We start from the raw sequence: 23,181 nt of genomic DNA, 5'->3' as shown, positions 1-23,181 counted from the left end.
TTAAGTATGGAAGTATTGAAAACTTTAGGAAATTAATAGGGGGGGAGGGAAATATCTACACATACCCCACCCCAAAAGGAGGGGAAAAAAACCATGATAATTGAAAGCTACTTTTTGGTTTTCTCCATCTTCTTCCCAACAGCATCCAGCATCACAGCCAGATTTCATCAGAAGTCCGGTATTCCGAGTACTTGACCCGTATGCCACCCCTCCCTGCAGAATGCCTGGACATTGATGGAGACTGGAGCACGCTACCAATTATCTTTGAAGACAGATATGTTGATTTCCCTTATCAAGGTGGGCAATGGTAGGAATTCCTTTTCATTTCTGGGAGCTTTCAGTGCTAGGACAGATAAGCCAGTTCAAACCATCAGGCCTGTGAAATGCTGCAGTTACTAAAATTTGCTATCCGTGAGACTGAATTGTCCAGCCTTGTGTGCAAGAAGGCCAACCAAGTATGTCATGGAGAGAAATGCTTGGTTCTACCTTCCTGTAGGAAACCTAGTGCATGATTGCAAAGGGAGAGTTAGCACTCTTTGAATACCTGAAAGGATGCTGTACCCAAAGAAAGCAATGGCTTTCAGTCATTCCAGAATGCCAGACACAGAACAATGGGTTTTTGTCACAGGAAGGCAGATTCCAAATTAATGTTAGGAAGAATTTCTTAACAGTGAGAGCTGTTTGAGAGTGAAAGCAATTATCCATATCCCTTTCCCAGGATATGTTCATGGGGAGGCTATACAGCCTTCTGCTGAGATGCTTTGATTTGGATTCCTGATCTATGATTCTATGTGCAATTATGTTGTTGCACTCTGGGGAAAAAGCAATATTCAATCCAAAGTCAACAGTGCCTGGAATAGGGTCAAGTTTCTTCTGCCTGAGGCTTTTTCCCTCCCATTTTCCCAAATTCCACCTCATTAGAGATTGTTTTACAAAGAGTGAGAAAAATGACAGAAAGGAGCTGTGTTGCACAGGGACCAGCAAAGCATAAAATGGAACTGCCTTCTTTGAAACAGTAGTGCTGTGTAGGTAAGACCATAACTGTGTTCTTGCACAACCATAATTGCAGGTCTCAATAGCAGGCAGCCTACTTACTCACTGTAGTACCCACGTGTATCTCAGGACCTCCTCCTATAGCTGGGCCTTTCCTTATCATTCTCCACCCTTCCTTGAGTTGGTGGGAAATGATATAAGCATATTTCGTCTCTGTTGCTGATTCCTATCCTCTTTCTGTTGCCTCTGTTCCCTGTCACTGCAGTCACCTGCTTTCCCTTGGGTGGTGTTGGAATAAGAGACAAACAGTTATAGATGGCTGAAATCTGTCTTTCTCTCCTGGGCTAGGGATGAAATGATGGCAATGGCATGAAGACATGGCAGGAACATCTGAGCCGCAGCATCTTAGTGCTATGGCTGTTCATTTGTTTATGTGTTTATTTATGATGTGTTGCATTTCTATATTGCCCATGCCCATAAGACTCATGGCAGTTTACAGTATATATTAAAGAACGACAGCAGCACACAAAGCTATAAACAAAACTATCACTATAAAATTACTAAATTAAAAAAAAAAATCTTTCAAGGAATTGTTAAGTGGAAGCAAGGAAAGATCTTAGCTACGTACTAGCAGAATCAACTTTGGACCGATTGTATTTAAAGTTGCTTCTGCTCTAGGTTTGTATACATGGATGCTACTTCATGGAGACTTAGATAGATAATATTCCCCACATTCTCCTTCCCAGGCAGTAAGAAAATTCTTTAAAACTCTCAAGGAGTAGAGAAAGCAGAACCCACCTTATCTTGCATGAGAAGGCTGAGATAATCTGGTCACGTCATCTTTCTCTTCCTTTTTTTAAATTTGGGGTGGGTGGATTGGAAACTGCCTTTGGATGCACAAACACTTGCTCTCTCACAATGGGGCAGGGATCTCCTTGTAACTTCTTACACCTTCTTCTGGAATAATCTGGTGATCCACATTGTTGTGTGGAGACCTGAGCAATGTTTCATGGCTACTTCACTTGATCAAGCTGCAGAAATTAGTCTATCTCCTGGACCCACCTTCAGTGAGCACATCCAGATGTCCCCCCCAAAAAAAAAAAAAAAAAAAGAATCAGGGCAAATTAAAGGAGAGTAAACAGTACTGCAGAACACTGAGAAAGGGTCAGCATGTACATAGACCAAGAAAGAAGAAGCTGTTGGTCCTCTGGCTGTGGCTAAAATATAGCTCACACCAGTTCAAGCCTGCATGGCCCATGATGAGGGAAGTTGGGAGCTGTAGTTTACTGCTTGGTATGCAATCATAGAAGTACATCTGTACATGAGTGTGTCAGACACAAGTATCACTATATTGAGATGGGCAGCCATATAAATCATTTAAATAAAAATATTAAATAAATAGATTATGCTTATTTATAATAATCTCATTTGGGTTTAGGATTAGGATTTCCTCATGTTGGCACACTCATTTTGTGTTGTTGTCTAATGGTTCCATTTTTCTTTTCCTTTCAGTTCAGGGCTTAGACATTTTGTCACACTATATGGTTTCTGCAGTCGACAATTCACAAGTGGACCTTGATAAAAATGAGGAGCCTTCCTCAAATAACGATACTGCTTTAGCAAAAGGCGATTTCAGGAACAATGACCCTTTCATTATTCATACTGATAGGATAAATAGAAATTTGATGTTTCCTTCTGGCAATTCAAAAGGAGACTCCTGCATAGTCAAGAATTTCAAGGCTCACTCCATGACTCAGGTATATACAGTGAATGGAGATGTCCAGTCCTATGTCACTCAGAAAGAGCTGGAGAACAATGTTATATCTGGCTTGACTTCAGATCCCCTGAAAGATCCTTCAAAAAACTTTAAGGGACCAATGAGAGTTACAGAAAACAATAATAGACTCACCACAGAGGTCCCATATTTGGACATAGACCCAGTGTGTAAGTCTACCCACCAAAATCAATCAACACTTGTTATGAATACTCACTATGACAGTAGCAATTATGAATTTCCTAAACATATGGATGGGATTGGATTGAGACAAGCAGCTCAAAGGGATTGCTGTGAATCTACTCTTGCTTCTGACAAATTAATGTTCATTGAGACACCAGTAGATCAATGTAGTGAAACTCTGTTGCCAGCACTGAGGACATTTGATGTAATTCATCATTTCAACTCCTTAAATCAAACAACAGTTGTTGAGGAGGCCAAGTCAAGCCTGAAGGAGAATAAAGTGAAAGAGCATGAAGATATCTTGATATCAGGGGTTATTAAGAGATCTTCATCAGTAATTTCAGACTCAGGAATTGAAAGTGAACCCAGTTCAGTTGCTTGGTCTGATGCAAAGAGCAAGGCCTTGGAGTTGGCCAGTGATCAAGAGATCCTTCACCAGCTAGTCAGAAGGCATGCAATCCACCGGAATTCCCTGGAAGGTGGACACACAGAAAGCAATACAAGTTTACCTAATGGCATACAAGCCTCACTTACTTCCATTAGCTCCTTGCCTTATGAGGAGGAAGAGAGAGAAGTGGAGCCCAACAAGTTGACAAAATCGATCTCTGCTCCTCAGATCAGCAGTCCTGAGGAATCTGTGGAAGTCACGGATATATCCAAACACAATAAAATCATCTCAGATAGACAGTATGTGGAAATAGGAAATGTCAGAATGATCTCAGTGGGAAATATTTCTGCCTGCCAGGATGGAGGACCACAGCTACCCAGTTCTTTGATGGAATATCCCAAATCTGTGAGTAATACTGCTCACTTACAAGGAAGTGTTGATGGCTTTCCAGAGAAGGACTGTAACTTGGAAGCCAAAGGGGGACCACTACCTCAAGCAGAATACCAGCTGCCAGAGAGAAGAGAGGATATCCATCTAGAAACAGACAATAATTACTTGGACACAAATGCCCCTCATCTGGATGTATATGATGAAGATACAAACTTGCATAATGGCCACAATTTATATTCCACAGATGTTCATGCTTTCCCACACTGTGAGAACAATATGATAGACTTTTACTATACCAATCCAGACTCAGCAGATTTTACATATGAATCTATCCTCACAAAGGGGAACTCTGCTACGTCTCTGGCCAGCAGCAACAATACAACATGTGGTAGAGAAACTCCAAATTTACAAAAAGTTGAACTGGACGACAGGTCTGAGTGTGGATCATACATTGGTGAGCTGGAAAAGAGAGATCTCAAAGTTGTAGCAAACAATACTGGATTCCATTCGGCGGTGCCAGAGGCCTTGGTGCTTGAGAGTAAGAAGGCCATGGAGGTAGTCAATTTATCTGTTTCTTGCACAGCCACATGTCTTCCCTTTTCTTCAGTTCTCAAAGAGACACCACCAGTGACTGCATTCTCCTCCAAGCAGGTCACTTCTCCTATCACTCACCAACCAGTAGGGTCCTTTGGGGTCATCTCTTGTGAATCTAGTAAGGTGGGGGAAGAGGACAATGAACAAATGCTCAAGTAAGGATTGACTTTATAAAAACATTTTATTAAAATATTAATATGCTGAATGTTGGCTGGCAACAAATCCTAAGGTGGTAAAGGGAATGTAGAATATAAATATATAATAGTATCTCCCTCCCCTCCCTCCCTCCCTTCCTCCTCTGTTGGAACATTGGAAAGACTATGGGAAAAGTCTATTCCCTACAGCTCAGGTGTTATTTTGTGATGGTTTTATGGAAATGGCAGGAGGGTTTCCCTTAATACCAACACAATGTGTGCTACCTTGCAGGTAGAGCTGGGTAGCACCAAATGTTTCAACCCTTGGAATAGGAGGGAAAACCTCCTGCATTCACCTGAATAATCCACATTCCCTAAGTTTTCTAATGGAAGGTTCTAGGAGGGTAATTAAGAATTTTCCACAAATTAGCCCACAGACACTGTTGTTGTTTGTAAACTGAGCAAGGACTTGGAATTCTACCTATGTGAAGAAGGTTGAAATATCCTATGTCAATTTGGTATAGTTGCAATATTTTGGGAGGTCTCCCAACCCCTCAAACTGTTTTGCTAAGTCAGTGTATTAAGTCCTAGAGCTGCATAAATCTGGCTATTTTGCTTTGTAGAACCCAGGAATTTTCAAGTGTGGGTTCATCCTATCCTATTTCTATAGTTTATGACATCATGTAGATATCTACATCTACCTGAAAATTCATACACCTAATATGGTTTGTTAATTTCCATTAATATAGGAATATAGGTATGATATAATATATGCACATTTCTGTCTTCAAACAAAATTCACTGAATTGCATCACAAAAAGATGGCTGTGATTCAGCCTAAGTAGGCATTTGCAAATTAGTTTGGCAAATACTTTTCTTGAATTCCGTTACTTTTGACAGACTATTTCCACTTATCTCCTCTAGAAGCCATAATCCATTTCCCTCAGCTGTCTTGGGTCCTGCTAGGTCTTCTGCTGGAGATTCCTTGTTGCACATAGTATCTCCAGACCTCGCCATACCAAGACATCTCCAGGCATGTCTACGAACATCCTACTCCATTGCTCCACACCTCTGCCCTTTATATGGTTTCAGTTATAATTCAGATATGCCTGCATCCAGATTTTTCCTTAGGCACAAACTTTATTATTTTCTACATGATGCTAAGCCCAGTTGTGACACACAGAAGCAAATCTTTAAACCTGAGATCATCAGGGCAACTTACTCTTCCATAGGAACCATGTGGATAGGAATGCAACAAATAGGCAGTGCCCTTTTAGAAGCTTCTTGGCAACATAAATGGGTACATCACTAGGTCTCTTGTGCCCTTGGATCACCATTTCTGGTTTTCCATTGTGGTCTGCAGTGTATCCTTCCTAAAATTAGGCACATATGTTCAAGTGGGGTCTCTATTTCCTCCATTTACCATAGAAAAGTGCACAAATAAGGTGGGTTTCTTGAAACTGCTGGTTTGATATTGCACCCAGATGTGGGAATTTAAAGAGCAGTGTTTGTACTCAGATTTGAACACCTGAATCAATCCTGCTCCTCTACCACTGAGATATCTGTTGTAATTTACCCAATGGTCGAAGTAGTTACTTCAATTGCGTGCCTTGTTCATCCTGTGATTTATTGGTGTATTCTCCAGTTTCTATCAGGCCAAAGAAACATTTAAAAAGGAACTGAAGATTGAAGGATTTCTGTACAGTGACTTGTCCATGCTAGCTTCTGATATCCCATATTTTCCACCAGAGGAAGAGGAAGAAGATTTGGAAGATGGGATTCACCTAGTGATCTGTGTCCATGGGCTAGATGGTAAGGCAAAGAAAGGCAGAGATACATGATAGGTGATAGGTGACAGATAGACAGACAGACAGAGATTTGTATGTTGAGACTGCTCCATTCCTGCAGGCTGTGAGTAGTGCATAATCATCAAGGAAAAATTAAAACAACAACACAGGATTTGAACCAAGTTTGACAGAAATTGCATGAATAATATTTTAAAGATTAGAGCTAGTAATAAAGAACAGTCGGCAAAAAGGTACATGGCACATTGTTAGGTTTTGCATAAGCCTTCCAGAATGTGGAAGAGTTTGCTGCCCCTTGAAGACATATAGTTCCTTTTTGTACCCTCAAAGACCCATTGTTTCTATTGGGCAACTCCAACCAGTCTGGTCCTTTATGTGCAAGGTGACCTCCGTGAGATTTGGCAATGCCTGCAACATTTCACATATGTCCCACTATTCTCCCAAAGTTGGGAATCTCATTCCTTTCATTTTGGGGGGAGGGAAGTGACTTTGAGTGAGTTGTTGACTCTGATGACTGCCTGGACAAATTCTGGCAGGTTTCTTGGCAAGATTTTTCAGAAGTGGTTTGCCATTGCCTCCTTATTCCGAGGGCTGAGAGAGAGTGACTGGTTCAAGGTCGCTCAGCTGAATTTCATTCTTAAGACAGGACTGGAACTCCTGGTCTCCTGGTTTCTAGCCTGCTGCCTTAACCACTACACCAAACTGGCTCTCAATTTTTTTCATACATATGAACTACTATATTAGATATCAATAGAGCAATAGAGCAATGCATCCTGCATTGTAAAAAGGGGCATTAAAAGAACTGAACCAATCTTGACTATAAAGAGGGACGTATGGGTGTATCCAAAGGGTACCTGGATCACAATCTTTAGTATGAGATGTTTTGTTTTCCAGGTAACAGTGCAGATCTTCGGCTGGTAAAAACATTCATCGAATTGGGTCTCCCTGGGGGAAAACTTGACTTCCTAATGTCAGAAAGGAACCAGGTATTTGATTCATTCTTTACTGGTTGATTTTAAAATTTGATGTCCACATTTTCATCTCATAAAGAAGGGCTTGTATAGGTGCACGTTGTCACAAAGGTCACAGATTTTGTTGTTGTTTATTCGTTCAGTCGCTTCCGACTCTTCGTGACTTCATGGACCAGCCCACTGCAGAGCTTCCTGTCGGTCGTCACCAAATTACTTCTGCAAAAATATTTTTATGCCATTAATTTCCATTATGAAAGATTTCCATTTTGTTATTCCTTTATTTCTGTTGGACTATTTTGAGGGCATCTTCATTAGATTTGCATTACTTTCATTCCATGTGTACTTGTCCTCTCTTATTTCTTTGATTAAGTGCTTTTTTATTGCTTTTTGTTAACAAAGTAGCAGCAACAGAATTAATTTCATGAGCTATTCTTAGTGATCAGCACTGTATTTTCCCAGAATATTCCATTTCTTTAATACAATTCTGAAGAGCAAGATTCTGGCTTTACTACTGTTTGCCACTGACTTACTCCAGAATTATGCACCTTTGAGAGCAATCAAAATCAGCTCTATTTTTTTTTCCTCTCTAAAAAGTTAAAAAACACCACCACCATAATCTTATTCTCTTTTCTAGTACCAAGACAATCTATGAAAACATGCCTATTCATATCCATTTGTAACTCATGGTATTTAGTTCATAATTGATGAAGCCTGATCTCTGATGTCATCAGCCTCTCATTAACTCCCCAAGGGTTTATAACTTATACTTCAAAAGTCAGATGATCTACTCACAGTGCTTTATATCAATGCATTTTTGGTTAAATACATGCCAGTTTTTCTTCCCATGGAAGACCCAAAGTACAGTAAATTAACATGAAAAAAGACAGTACAATTAAAATGCAAAGTACAAGAGATTTGAAACACACACACACACACACACACAGAGATGAAAATATCCTCTGAATATTGCTAGAGTAGGAAGTCAGCAAATTCTTACTACAAATAACTTTATTTTTTGATGTATGCATTGTATGCTGCTTACTCCACAGATTCGAGAGGGCTTGCAACCATTAAAAGAACAGACCAATACAAACAACACATAACTGATCCCTCATAAACCTAAACCGTGTTCTCACCAAAGGCCCTGTGGAACAGAACACAGTTTTAACTGATTCTTGAATGTTGCCAGGTTGGAGGCCATCTTGGCCTTGGGGGAACAAGCTGTTCCAAAGAGAGAGAACTGCAACTGAGAAAGTGTTCCTTCCGGTCTCTATTTCCTAAACCTCCAGGGAGTAGGGACCTATAACACCCTGTCATGAGTACTGATGGCGAGCAAGAAGGGGGCCCTATCCAGGGGGGAAAACACATGCGTAGTTTAGAGACTTTGAGCTGTCATTCAAAGAAACCCAGAACAGACCCACCTTGACTTTTGGGGTTTATCTGTCTGGGTTTTTCCCACACTTCTTCAGTTTGTTAGGATTCTGTCTTATGTAGCAGTAATAAACACTAGAGACCTACTCCTCGTCTCAGCGTGATTCCTGACTGTTAGGACATACGGTACCTTTTAAAAATTTCTTTCAATTATTGGCTTGGAAGCTTGCTTCTTCTAGTCTAGAGAGCCCCCAACTCTGGGAAATACTCCTCCGTGACCCCACTCTCTTTTTACAGACAGATACATTTGCAGACTTTGACACCATGACAGATCGCTTGCTGGATGAAATCATTCAGCATATTCAGCTATACAACTTGTCAATATCACGCATAAGGTAAAGGGCAAGAAGAAGGAAATGGGCCATGGGACTAAACTGGGATCCTTTCCTGGCGTGAGAGATTTTGGGGAGGCTGGGAAAAGAATCAAAAGGCAGAAAGGAAGGTTAGTTGACAGCTTATCTCATGAATACCGAATAAGTTCAGGTGGGGAGGCTGGAAAATCCCTAAAGAATCTGAGGAGACCCTGCCTTAATGAACTTACCATAACTGAGGCTGGAAAATTCCTATTGTGGTTTCCAAGATTCTGTATTTATTCCAGATTAGTATTGAAGGTTTTATGCCTCAAGTCAGTCTTGACTCCTGGCCACTGAGGTTTTCTTTTAAAACAATTTGCCACTCCCTTCGTCTTTGGGTTAGGAGAGTGGCCAGCCTAAAGTCACCCATCTGGCTTTGTGCCTAAGGTAGCACTCGAAGTCATCGTCTTCCCATTTCTAGCCTGGTGCCTTTAATCACTACACCACTCTCTCTCTCTCTCTCTGAATGTCTGTGTGTGTGTGTGTAGAGATGGGGGAGAAGGAGGAAATGTTTAAACTATGCAAGAACAAGTATAATCGTGCTAACATTTGCATTTCTATAGCTTTATTGGCCACTCACTTGGTAACGTGATCATCCGATCAGTATTGACCCGGCCCAGATTTCGCTATTACCTCAATAAGCTACATACCTTCCTGTCCCTTTCTGGACCTCACCTAGGAACGCTGTACAACAACAGTGCTTTAGTTAGTACAGGTAAGAGTTCCTGAAGTCATCCACTGGTAAGGACTGAGAGAACAGAATGGGTGTGGATAGTTCCCTGGCATCTGTCTTAACTGAATGCGATTCTTTTCCAAGCGGGATTCTCACAGAGTCTCCTTAGCAAGGGTGATTGAGAAGGAAGGGGTGGGGTTTCAAGAATTTCAGCAACCAAACTGTTTCTCCCATTAACATATACATTCTTCATGACAGTTGGATGCAGACTTCTTGGCAAATTAAATGGATAAATCCTTGGTCCATATAAAGGGAATGAACATCCTCTGTGCTATCAATCAGCAATGGAGATCAAACTTCAAATAACAAAACAGAGATTACTGGGTTATTACCTCCTCAAAAATAGTCAAATTCCAAAGTTTCAGGACATAATTTAACAGCATTTGCTTCTCTTTCTCCTTGCTTGTTTGTGGCAGATCATCTCACTGGCTTCTCCATTCCACCCAGCCTTTTCATAGTCTCCATCAGGGACCTCTTAATCACCCCTCTGGCTGTTTGTATTGCCCACAGATCACTTGTAGCAATCAGGGTAAGCTATGAGCAGTCTGTGGGTCGCAGCAGACGCCAACAGGTCAATTGATATGATGAAAATACTGAGCCGAGCGGAGAAGCCAGTGCCAGAGATGTGGCATGAGCATGGCAGTTTCTACAGGCAGCCAAGAGAGTAACTTGGAGGAGGGGGAAGTGGGGAGGGGGAGGAGGAGATGATCAGCTGCCTCAAGGAAGCCATGTGAAATGTCACAGTTGGGCTAACCCGGTGAGATCCACTGTGGCTGATTGAGAAGAAAGAGGAACCCTATAGGTCTATTAATCTCTATCTCTATCTCTATCTCTATCTCTATCTCTATCTAACTCTCTTAAGCATGCACAGAAGCCCATCTGTCATTCTGCACATGCATAAAGTCCCCCCCCCAAAAAAAGGAGGGGCAAAAACATAGGTATGAAAAACTGTACTTGTGGACTGATTTTGATCTCTAATAATCAGTTGTGAGTATGTGAAATGCAGATAAGAAGAGCTACCTATTGTATTAATTCCTGAATGCATAAACATAATTTGTAGGAGAAGTGAACAATGAATCTTTCCACTCCAAACTGATGGTTGTTGCTCTTGCAGATCAACTCTCAATTCCCCCACCCCCAACCCCCACCTCCCCAGGTCTATGGCTCATGCAGAAGCTGAAGAAATCCGGGTCCCTGTTGCAGCTGACTTTCAGAGACAATGCAGATCTGCGGAAGTGTTTCCTTTACCAGCTGAGCCAAAAAACAGGTGGGTAAGAGAGCATCCCGTGACCACCCCCTCTTTTAAAAACGCACCAACTAAATGGGAAAATTGTTCTGGTGCAGGAAGGATTTTGCCAGAATTGCTTCTTCTTCTTCAGAGGAGTTGAAGTCCACGCATCTTAAAGTGACTGAGGTTGAGAAACACTGCTATAGACTAAACCAATAAACTAAACTAAAATATTTTTCAGCTGGGATATAAACTAAGTTAACTAAGAGGAAGAAACTTGATCAGAAAAAGTTATCTTTATCCTGCTCCCCCAGAGCCACCCATCTCCATGTTTCCACTTCTAAATACACCTTTCCTTGGCCACCTTTAATTAAAAAAAAAAAAAAAAATCAAGGGCAAATGGAACTTTGGGAAATAAACCGTCATTGGAGTTGAAACAGTTGCCTTCCCCAACACAGTGTAGGAAGACACTTAACTTCTATTATCCAGGTGTTTTAGATTTTGTACAAGCTTTTGTGCTACTGTATGTATGGTTTTTAATCTGATGTCTCTCACCTATGGAACGATGCATGAAATCTGATTTCAGCTTGGATATAAAAGTTAACTATGGGGAAGAAACTTTGTTAGAAAAGACTTCTGCATGTGTGTGTATAGTGTATGTGCAGATACACAACACACATATACAAAGATGCTGTTATATCCATTTGGCCTAAAGAGTTAAGTCCAGACTTCAATGTAGCAAGGGATGCTGATACTTATGTATGCATAACATGCCAGGTCTACTTTGTGATCTATGGAAAATGCCCCTGTAGCTACTAAAACAGGATGAGTACATTTGTACCAGCATTCCGAATCCATATTAAGATACAAGAAGACTGCAGACTTTTGAGTTTTCAACAACTCTTAAACAAGATAGTTAAAAATCCAGAAATCAAAAGGAAACAGAGAAAGAAGAACAAATAATAGTGTTTGAACCATATCTGTAGCAGGTTAGATTTTTAGATATCAAGATATCTAAACTGGGTTTCATCTAGTACAGATATGGTGTTAGTGTTGCCTAGAAACTCAGGCACCCTGAGTTTGGTGTGGAGCTGATAAAAACTTGGTCCCTGAATTTGGGAGAGAGACTGACTTTGCAAAGTGGCTTTTTGCCTACCTGAAAACACAAATCACACAGCAATTCAGGCAAAAATATTTATTAGGGGGGTGGGGGTTAATTCCTTTTATAGGGTACAGAGACAAATGATGCATACATTCGGTATATGTGATACTTCAGAAGGCAACTAATCAAACAATAAAATACATTGATTACACGTGAGAATTGAACAATTGAAAACATTGATGACAGATAACATTCCACAAGTGGAAAACCTGTGGGTTACATCACTCCCTTTCCCAGCCGGGTTTGTATCATCTTAAAACTTGCAAGCGTATTCAAAGATTTTCAGAATATGCTCTCTATTGTTTAGTTGCTGAAAAGGCTAATTTTTGCACGTAATAGAAGAAATGGTTTGGGGTAAAAAGAAAGCATGGTTTCCTGAACTTCAGAAGAAGGCATGGATGCTGTGCTAAAATGCTAATACCACCTTTATTAAAAAGCTACTAACGAAGCCTAAAATTCCAGGTAACATTACTTTGCATTAGAGTGCCTTTTCTCTTCTCTTCTCTTCTCTTCTCTTCCTTTTTTCAAGACTGTGTGAACAGGAAACAACCCTTGGTTCACAGTGGTTTGAAATATAAATGCCGGCTGTTACAAATAAAAAACATTCCGTGTTTTATGAGATGTCCACAGAAGGCAATGTGATATTGATAGCTGGAAGTAATTTAAGATTTTATTAGCAATAAGGTCAAAGCCAAATTAGGACAAATTCATTAATGTAGGGAGGATCTGCCCTCTCAGAGAGCATGATTCCAATGTAGGTGACATAAAATCATCCTAATTCTATTAAATGTGTGATCTTGAACAACAAAATATGGTATTTCCAAGTCACGCATATTAAAAAATTAGCAGACTATTTTGTGAACTTTCTGTTGGTCCAACAAGGTTTTAATCTCAGTAGGCATGTTTTTATTCCCTCTTGTCCATATGGCTGTTACTGTATTTTATTCCAAAATTATCATGCATTGGGAAGTACTTAATACCAATTTCATTCATGCCTTTTCAATGTAAATGTAAGGGGGTGTGGTGGCTCAGTGGTTAAGATGCCAGGCTTGTCAACCGGAAGGTTGCAAGTTCGGCAGTTCAAGACTCAAGTGCCGTGTGATGGAGTGAGCTCCGCACTCACCACAGCTCTTGCCGACCTAGCAATTCGAAAGCATGCAAGTGTGAGTAGAGAAATAGGTACTACTTTGGTGGGAAGGTAACAGAGTTCCATGACTGTCATGCAGGCCACATGATTATGGAAGTATCTTCGGACAACACTGGCTCTTCGGCCATGAGCACCGCCCCCTGGTGTCGGACTCAACTAAACGGGAACCTTTCCTTTACCTTTCAATGCAAGGGGTTAATTCCTCAACTTTCTACTCTGAAGAAATCTGCCAGAAATCTCTCTCTCTCTCTTTTTCACAGGTCTTCAGTATTTCAAAAATGTAGTTCTTGTTGCCTCTCCACAAGACCGATATGTACCATTTCATTCTGCAAGAATAGAAATGTGTAAACCCGCCTTGAAAGACAGACATACAGGTGAGAATCCCTTTGAGTTGAAGTATCCACTGCATTTGTTTCAAAGCTCTGTGACTTTTTTACCCTAAAGTGTCTATTGGCAAATATATATTGCATGAAGAAAAAACAAATCTGTCTCAACATTGCATGTCCTAAAGTGACTGAAAGATGCTAGTAGATAAAAGTAAAGGAAAATACAGAATTGGCAGAGTTGTCACAATTGTTATGACAACAACCAGCAGCAAACCATAAACTCAAAAATATCACTGAGGAAAATTCAAGAATAATTCTCAAGTACACTGAGAACGAAATGATCATAATTGTAATGGAGGTGGGCCTTCCAAATACAAACTGATAAACATTAAGCCCATAATAAGCCAGACATGACTGTGGTTACAAAAACAAGTATGGATCATGGACATTGCAGTAACTGGAGGAAGAAGGAGCAATGAGAAAGAACTAGAAAAAATAGGGGAATATAAAGACTTTCAAATAGAGATTGAATGAATGTGGAAAAAGAAAGTTGTGGTGATGCCAGTAGTAGTTGGTGGCCTTGGTTCCATCCCAAAAACAGCTGGAAGAGTCCTTGGACATAGTAGGAATGGATGGAATCTCATCAATTACAAAAAGTTGCATTACTTGGAATATCTTACAACCTTACATACTGTATGTTACGATAATTGCTTCAACTATCTTAGATCCTTGCGAAGGATTTGATATTCAAAAGTACCCAGTCCAGATACAACCATCTGGAAGACTGTGTGTAAATAGCAATAAAAATAAATGTGTATGCCACCGACTCACAGCAGCTTCAAGACGACAAACAATATGATAAATAAAATGTCCACTGTTCCCAAAAGCTGTATACAGAAGTCAGCAGCAATCAAAATCACAATAATAGCAGTAATGTTAATAAATAAGGCTGTAGTTGGGTTCTCGGTGTTCTCTGACAAAAAGCTATTACCAGCACATTGTCAGTGCTCTGCATTGGGAAGTGAGGGAATTATGTGGCCTAGCCACATAACGAAATGACTGCAAGATAAAGACCAAGCTCGGAGAACAACAAGAACCCAACAATTCAACTCTGAGCTGCATATGTTCTCCGCTATTTCAGAAAGGCTGGTCATGGCTTCTTTTTGGAACTACCCAATTGGCTTGACCCAGATTCAAGAGAGACACAAAAGCACAGGACCCTGGACAGGGGGTTTCTTTATATCGCCCTAGAAGGGTAGGGGAGATGCTTTCTCAGTTCTGCCTTGGGCAGGGGGTTGGACTAGAAGCCCCTGCCCAACCCTTCCAGCCCTATGATTCTATGATTCTCTTTTGTAAAAACACATATGTAAAAGTGTTATGTGAATGCTTCCTATATTCTGTTCTATTGCTATCTCTATATCTTTATGATGACAATTACCATTACTATGCCAATCACTATACTCTATACTATTACTCTTCAATCACTAGTACAACAACAATGTTTATACTGTTACTCTATTATATTATATTGTTACTCTAATACTATATATTGCTCTAGTTCTATTACCTATTACTCTATTGCCTATTACAATAAACTATACTTTGTTCTATACCAGTGTTTCTCAATCTTGGCAGCTTGAAGATGTGTGCACTTCAACTCCCAAAATTCCCCAGTCAGCACTTTTCTGTTATTGGCCAGCATGTAGAACCCTTGCACCTTTTTCTACATTGTGCGTTGTCTTGCTGGGCTTCTATTTCCCGCCCCCTCTCTTTTGCACCATCCACTCCTTCTGAAGGAAAAACACCTTCTTTTGTTCAGTTTGCTGGTGGCTGCAAAGCACCAAGACACGGGTCTCCTCCCACACCTGGGTCAAGGTTGCAGCTGTATTGGCAACTCTGCTGTGCTGATGTTGGGGAGAAGGCTCAAATGGGAGGGAAAGAGGGCAGCAGAGGCCCCTGCAATTTTGTTCAAGCAGCCTGCTCTTCCATAACACTATAATAATGACAATATGAGAACAGCAAAATAACAAAACAGAATATTTATCCCTGGGAAAGACAACATTGGAGAAATTGCACAGATGGTGATGATGATGATGATGATGATGATGATGATGATCTTTTTTTCAATTTTCCAAGGTCCTGTTTATGCTGAGATGATCAACAACCTTCTCCAGCCCATTGTTGGAGCTAAGGACTGCACTTTAATCCGTCACAACGTATTCCACGCCTTGCCAAACACGGCTAACACACTGATTGGGCGAGCCGCACACATAGCTGTGCTGGATTCTGAACTTTTCCTGGAAAAGTTCTTTCTTGTGGCAGGACTGAACTATTTTAAATAGGACCAGGGGCATCAGGAAGCAAAGGAAGCACTGCAGAAAACGGCAGCTGTTTCTGAATTAAGGGAGTGCTATATTGCCAAGAAAAGTGGACTAGGTCAGTGGTTGCATAGCACGCACATACTCATACCCTATTTATTTGGGGAAAGAATCAAGTGCTTCACTTATTAAGCATTCAAAGGGCCAACTATTGGTGCTTTTGGGAAGATGGAAACATCTACATGTTAAGTTTCTTTGTCCTTTCTCTCTTTTTCATCTACCTTGGATAATTGGTCTTCAAATGCTGAGAGTCTGATTCCAGATCTGCCTTTTTGTAACTGTGTTGGGATCAGTACGTTTCTCTTGTCTTCTTCCATAGAAAACCCTCCTAGGACTGGGCTGCCTTAGTTAAGCTAATAATTGATTTGTTGCCATTTCATTTTGTGGGTTAACACATGCAGTTGGAAAGGAACATGAAGCTCAGGTGAAATTCTTCTTTGAGGTGAATCAGAAAATAAGTTGGGGGTGATGTAGAGGCTGTGAGGCTTCAGCACTTTGGGGATTGAGAAGGCTATCCACACATACATAGAAAAAGGCAGCCCAAAGGATCTTGCTTAAATATCTTTTAAGATCTTACTTAAAACTCAGTAAGATCTAGTTGCCAATATTGCACAGACGCATGATCATGTCCTGAATATCAGGAGTAAGGGGCCAAGAAAGAAGCTCTGAAGGTACACAGACTCAAGCAAACTGATCAAATACTGTAGACTGTCAACCAACATTAGGTCTACAAATGTTACCTGAGAATTTAAAGAATGAAGAAAATGCATCCTGCTGTTAAGTGAAGGAGGGCAGGAACTAACCTTGGATGATACTAAAAATTGTGTCCTCAGATACAAAGGCTTTCTTTAAGGCAATATGGCCTAATCCCCCCCATATGCCTGCTCTTAAAAAGCTACTGTAGGGAAGATAGTCATAGCAGATGGTGGTACCTAGCTTGTCTTTCTTCAAACTGGGATTCTCTGCTCAACTAGAAATGCCTGCCAAATTCCTTCTAGGGCATAACGGTACCAGCTTAACTGTAGACTGGAATGCTTATCCTGCCAGTAATTATTGACCTCTTGGCTTGACCAGAGTATTATGTTGGCATAAATCTAGTGAAATTGAGAACACAATTTGTGAAGGGACAGCAAATCATGCAACCAGCTGGTCTTTATGAATCCAGTGCAAAGAGCTGGTCTCCACAAATACTTCAGCTCTTTGCATAGTTCTCCACTGCAGACAAGTATGCTGGACCCATGGATGACCAACTGTTTACTGATGTCACAGTGCAACTTTGCAGGAGGGAGAAACGCTCACCTCTCCTATTTAGTACTTTTCATTAAAGTCTCTTCTGAATGTGACTACTCTCTTGCTTTCACCAATGATCATATGTTCATAGTCTAATACAATGTCTTTGAATTTCTCTGAATAGAGAAAAACAGAGCTATTTTAGTTAGGCTCAGGTTCTCATTTACTAAAGTTTGCTTTTGGCTGTTTTTGATACCAGTTCATATTCTCTCACCCCATTAATTAATCATGTGCATGTAATGCACACTGCATTCCCCAATATTAAATAGGGTTACTCACTGACAGATTCTTTTGCCCATTGAAGCCCCACAGATTTGGGGATCACTCCCTTGATAGATTCCAAAGTTTATCTTTTCAATGCATGATGTGGGATAGCAGAAGACCTATCTGTGTGATAGATTCATGTTCAATAATTATTAGTCTGGAAATGTGTGAAAGTCCATAAAATGGGCTGTACATTAACTCATTCAAGCTAACATACATTGCTTAGTGCTGTGTTAATATCTTCAAGTCTTTAAAAAGATGTCAGATTGTATATTTATACCCACTCAGTATTTACTGGTCCCGTTATTCTGACCAAGGAAAATTCATGGGTCACAGATAGCTCTCTGAAATATATGTCTACCATCTACTGACATCAGCAAAATCTAATATTTGTAAAAGGTTTCTCTTGATCCTAAATGGAATTCTTTTCTTCCCAACCAAGAAAATCCATGTATCTTAGACATTATCTGCCAAGTCCAGAAGTTCCCTGTGGGTCATTTGAAGATCTCTCTTCTTTCTTAAGAATTGATGTAGATTCCATCTTCACAAATGCTGCCACAATTGTGTTAAAATTATAGGCAATAATAATCTGGTCTGCTGAAAATTTGCAGCTGGCAGATTTGTCTCTCTTTCCCTCTATTTTTTAACTGGGATGCTGTCTTTATAAAGACTATTATATAATCCTGTCTTACATGAACAAATAAACAATATTTATGCTAATATACTTGTACAAAAATCTTACAAGATACTTGCCTTGTACAGAATAACTTCTAAAGTGTTGGAAAACTGCTAAGACATTATATGGCCTCCTTTGAAAAGGCTTTTAAGATGTCTCTTTATGTATAAATATGACCTTGTTAATTTCTGTTCAGCTCAAATGTTGGGGGAGCATATATCTATGTCACTGAATGTCTTCATCAAAGTCTGATTTCTCTTATCCTGTTTTTCATCTTTTAAACAGACTCTCTATATTGCAAGTTGGGTGGGGTGGAAGAATCCAAATAAATAATGTGGATAACTATTTTAAGCTTTCAAGCTGACCTGGTTACATATGAAGTAGGTAAAGCATACTATAGATTACATTGGGTCTAGGAAAATTAGACAACTGTCAGGCAGCACCTGATCTTGCTTGGGAACAAACTGATCTGCAATTGTAGGACTGCAATTTCACAAGGGTAGGATGTGGATAAAAGTGCATGAACAAAGTGCAAACCAGCAAAGATCCCCATTCTTGTTAGAAGTATGGATGAGATCAACTTTCTAGTGTATCATATGATGCAGACAGGAATATGTACCCTTATCTGCTACTGGTGTGGCTATTACCCACCCGTTGTGTGCAATATTTCACTGCCTGCAAATATCTCTGGGTTATAAAGGACATCTGTCATCTTTGAACAACTTAGACGTGTGGCCTAATGAGAGGTGGTAGCAGGAAATCCACCACCACCCCTTACATAGGAGAACACTGTGTGCATCTCTTTTCCTTTGTTTTGTCTAATTCACATGGGATCTATGGTGTTTTGTCTGACAAATAACCCTCCCAACTAATGCAGACCTCTCTATGGGATCAAGTCAGTGGAACTCAATGGAATAATTGGAACAGGCTTAGAAAAAGGGCTTTTAATTGTCTAAAGCAGTGTTTCTCAGCCTTGGCAACTTTAAGATGTCTGGATTTCAACTCCCAGAATTCCCCAGCCAGCGTACTGGCTGGGGAATTCTGGCCATTAAAGTCTAGACATCTTAAAGTTGCCAAGGCTGAGAAACACTGGTCTAAAGGACTATTTCTGAATTTTGATCACTTTTAAAGGATATAAGTAATTGATCCCTCATCTATCCATAATTGCAGATGTAAAGCTCAGAAAGACACTGTGAAGTTTTAAATGCTTAGCATGTATTGCGATGATGTTGATGATGATGATGATGATGATGATGAGAGAATGGTGATGATGATGGAGATTCTACTTATGACATTATGAGTAAGGAACACTCTTCAGTGCCAATATGGTTCAAGTATTTTTCTACATATGCTTTATGGTGACAATTTGTGTGGCTTGTGTAGGGTGTAAAGGAAATGTCAATAAAACTATTTCCTTCCTTTTGTCTGGCATTGCACAGTTTCTTACAGAGAGAGTTCCTGTATATACTGGATAAATTGGATCCCTTTGCCACTTTATATATGTACCAGGCTGGAAAATACAGGCCTTTGCACAGTGGTGAAATGGAAACACACAGTATAGAACATAACTAATATTATGAGCTGGTCCAGATTGAACATCAAAACCTGACCATGTAGGAAAATGGGCAAGGGAAATAAGTTATTACATTTTTTAAAAAATATATAGCATGGAATCACAGTGTTGTTGCATCAGAACCATCCCCCCAAAGAGGTTTTCAATAAGAATAGACATATCATTGAGTAGAACAATCAATTCCAGTTAATTACAAAAATTAGATGCCACCTTCAATTTCTATCAGCTTATGCTTCTCACTACCACTTGCTGGGGAAAGTGTACTGGAACTTTCTAGTACAGGAATGTCCTTCTTCTCACAATGTCATCTAATTGACCATGGTGGGATGAGAATGCTGAAATATGGCTGCTCTTATATTTTCATATGTATGATGTGCTTAACATTATAACTTTTGACTCTATCTACATTTGTTCTCCCATTCTACTTCTTCTGGGAGGGTGAGGCAGATGCAGCCAGCAAAATGAATGAGCTGTAAAGACAGATGAAGGGGAGAAGCATGCTAAATACTATAATTCATGTTGGAGACTCACTTTGGACTAGTCTTCAAAAATGGTGTTGAAATGGCAATTGTTGATCTGAAAAGTGGATCCTGCTTCTGCAGGAAAATGCAAGGAGGAGGAAGAGGAGGAGGAGGACAGCTACTCAGTTTGGACTAGGACCAAGGGCCAGGACCTGGAGACCCAGGTTCATGGCCACCCTCACCATGAGAGCTGTTTGGATGACTTTGGGCCAGCTGCTATCCTTTAGGCCAAATTATTGCAATTTAGGCCAACAAGGATTGTTGTTTTAGGGAAAAAATGGAGGAGAGATAGTACTATGCATGCCATCTTAAGCTCCTGGAGGAAAAGTGCACTATAAACTCAAACAAATAAGAGCTAATCCATGTGTTTTAGCCTAAATGTGCTCAATGGAAGTTTGTAAGGCACCAGGTATCACTGAGTTCTTGAGGTGTTGTGAAATGTGAACATATGTACTTCAGATAGAGTCTTCTTTTGAATGCATTTAAGCAGGTATTTAGATATGTGTTTTGAGGGAAATCATATGGGAAAGAATAATGGGCATAAATGATACCCATTGTAAAAGATTCCTGCTTTATGCCTTCAAAACTCTTCTAATCTCTTAAAGTTGGTATGTATGATTTAGGTTATAGATCTGCAAGTCTTTGGCATTTTACTAGCACCACAATCACGTTTATCAAAGCCACTTAAACATGGTCACTACACTTTTCCACCGTGGTGCTTTCAGTGAGATTTCATTTATACATTCCCATCAAAGCTCTGGTAAAATTATGTATGATGATAATTCCTTGATCCTTTGCAATCATAGGCTGCTTTCAGAAGAACAGGGCAGCAGCCAAAATATCTATTTCAGGTGCAATTAAAATTGAAATAGGGTGGCTTTTGGCAACCCCATTTTCCTCTCATTCACATTTCTAAAGCTTGATTGAATATTGCGAATATGGGAAGATGATTATATACACAGCCAATTAGATTAGAATATCTTGGTCAGAAGGGAATATTTGGAGCTGTTTCATTAACTGAAGTTGACAAAAGGTCCTCCTTTCTTCATGATTGCCACTACCTAAGATTTTGAGAACACGGTTGGATTAAGAGGATTTCCTAGGTGGTGTTTTAGTATTTGCCTGGCTGATTTGATCTGGCAGGGTTGACATACCCTGGGTTCCTTTGATTAAACAATGCCATCCATTAGGACTCCAGAAGTGTGCCTCCTCTGCAGCAGTGCCTGCTCTCTGGAATGAAGCCCAATGTTAGCCCTTCTAGGTAAACCAGACAGGAAACACAACCAGATGAGCTAATTCTACTTTATTTTAAGGCTACATTAACAGAATCTTGCAAGTCTGAAAGCACAAGTCTCCTGCCCTCCCTATTTATCACTTGAATGGTCAGAATGGGTCTTTCCCAAGTTTCTTCTTTAGACTGTTACCCTCTCTCGGACTTCCTTTCCTTTTATCTGATCATTCCTTAGGCAGCATCTCTTCCCTCTGTCCTCCAAGGTTGCCCTCACATTCCATCATACACACACACACAAAATCCAGATGGCCCCCACTGTGCTGTTGTTTAGAAGAGCCATGAAGACCTGGTTCTTCACCCAGGCCTTTGGCAAGAGAGTGAGACCACTTGCTCCATTCCATCCAATCTATCACTCTTGCCATATTTTCTATGCTTTTCCTTTTATTGGTTTTATTGTCATTTATTTGCTTTGATTGTTGTGTGCTGCCCGGAATCATTGGGGGTCAGGCAGCATACAAGTTCTACATTACATTATCATAACATATAACATATCATCATATCATATCATATTGACAGCCAGTCTGGTGTAGTGGTTAAGGCATCAGGCAGGAAACCGGGGGGGCTGTGAGTTCTAGTTCCACCTTAGGCAAAAACCAGCTGGGTGACCTTGGGCCAGTCACTCTCTCTCAGCCCTAGGAAGGGGGCAATGGCAAACGACTTCTGAAAAACCTTGCCAAGAAAATTGCAGAGACTTGTCCAGGTACTATCCAAGAATTGGGTACAACTGAATGGATTTAAATATATATATATTATACATTATGATTATGATTATTATTATTATTATTATTTGATGATGATGATTAGAATACTTTACCAACAAAGGTGAGCATTTACTCCAGCATCAAAAGACCTACTAACTATTTGAACCTCCACTGTAAACAATTCCTATGCAGCTCATCACAATTTTATGCATAGATATTCATAATAAGAAAAAGAAATAGAGCCAAGAATCATCATCATGTTGGTAATATCACAGTGGTAATGTTCTAAGAGATGAATTCCAAACAGTACCAGAAATGTGAGAGATTTTGTGGGTAAAATTGCAGTCGTGGTTTCCATAAATATCCAGGGAGATGGGAATAGAACTACTGCAACACCAACTCTTGCTGCCCATGATTCAAAAGAAGTTCATAATCTACCAATAGTCACTGAGAAGCCTAGGAAAAAATCAAGTTTCATCCCAAGGTAAACATAAATAATGACAATTAAAGTTACCATCTCAAAACGTGACCTGAACCCAGAATGGATTGCACTACATCTAGTAACGTTAGCATCATCTAGGAATCACTGAAGCTGTCCATCTCAGCTGTATCTGTCAACTGGTGTAAGAAGTTTAGAGGAGTAAGAAAATTGTAATCTGCAAATTCTCCATGCTCAAATCTACTGTTTACTTTCATCAGAACACCAATGTCAAATACATGATGTCTGTGCAAGGAGGTTTAGGTTCTCATTGGAAAAGAGCTTCCAGTCAAGGAGGTTGCATGCTTTGCCTGAATAAGGCATTCATGTTGCTTTGTCACTGCATGGCCATAGTTCAAGGCAGGAAAAGTTCCATGGGCCCTTGGCTTTACTCTCA

At 40.1% G+C, this 23,181-nt stretch overlaps 1 protein-coding gene across 1 annotated transcript in view; it reads left to right on the top strand.

The window, feature by feature from the left end:
• Positions 1–16,260, top strand: part of FAM135B (family with sequence similarity 135 member B) — a 135,435-nt gene extending 119,175 nt beyond the window's left edge. Inside the window, exons 12-20 of the mRNA XM_063300278.1 lie at positions 143–297; positions 2,506–4,477; positions 6,102–6,268; positions 7,156–7,247; positions 8,901–8,998; positions 9,580–9,731; positions 10,906–11,016; positions 13,547–13,660; positions 15,749–16,260. Of these exons, the coding sequence (XP_063156348.1) occupies positions 143–297; positions 2,506–4,477; positions 6,102–6,268; positions 7,156–7,247; positions 8,901–8,998; positions 9,580–9,731; positions 10,906–11,016; positions 13,547–13,660; positions 15,749–15,954 (3,067 nt within the window). The 3' untranslated portion in view covers positions 15,955–16,260. The remainder of the gene's footprint in view (positions 1–142; positions 298–2,505; positions 4,478–6,101; positions 6,269–7,155; positions 7,248–8,900; positions 8,999–9,579; positions 9,732–10,905; positions 11,017–13,546; positions 13,661–15,748) is intronic.
• The last annotated feature ends 6,921 nt before the right edge of the window (positions 16,261–23,181 follow it).

This window comes from Candoia aspera, chromosome 3 (genome assembly GCF_035149785.1).
Source record: "Candoia aspera isolate rCanAsp1 chromosome 3, rCanAsp1.hap2, whole genome shotgun sequence".
NCBI lineage: Eukaryota > Metazoa > Chordata > Lepidosauria > Squamata > Boidae > Candoia > Candoia aspera.
This window is presented reverse-complemented; position numbering and strand designations above follow the sequence as displayed.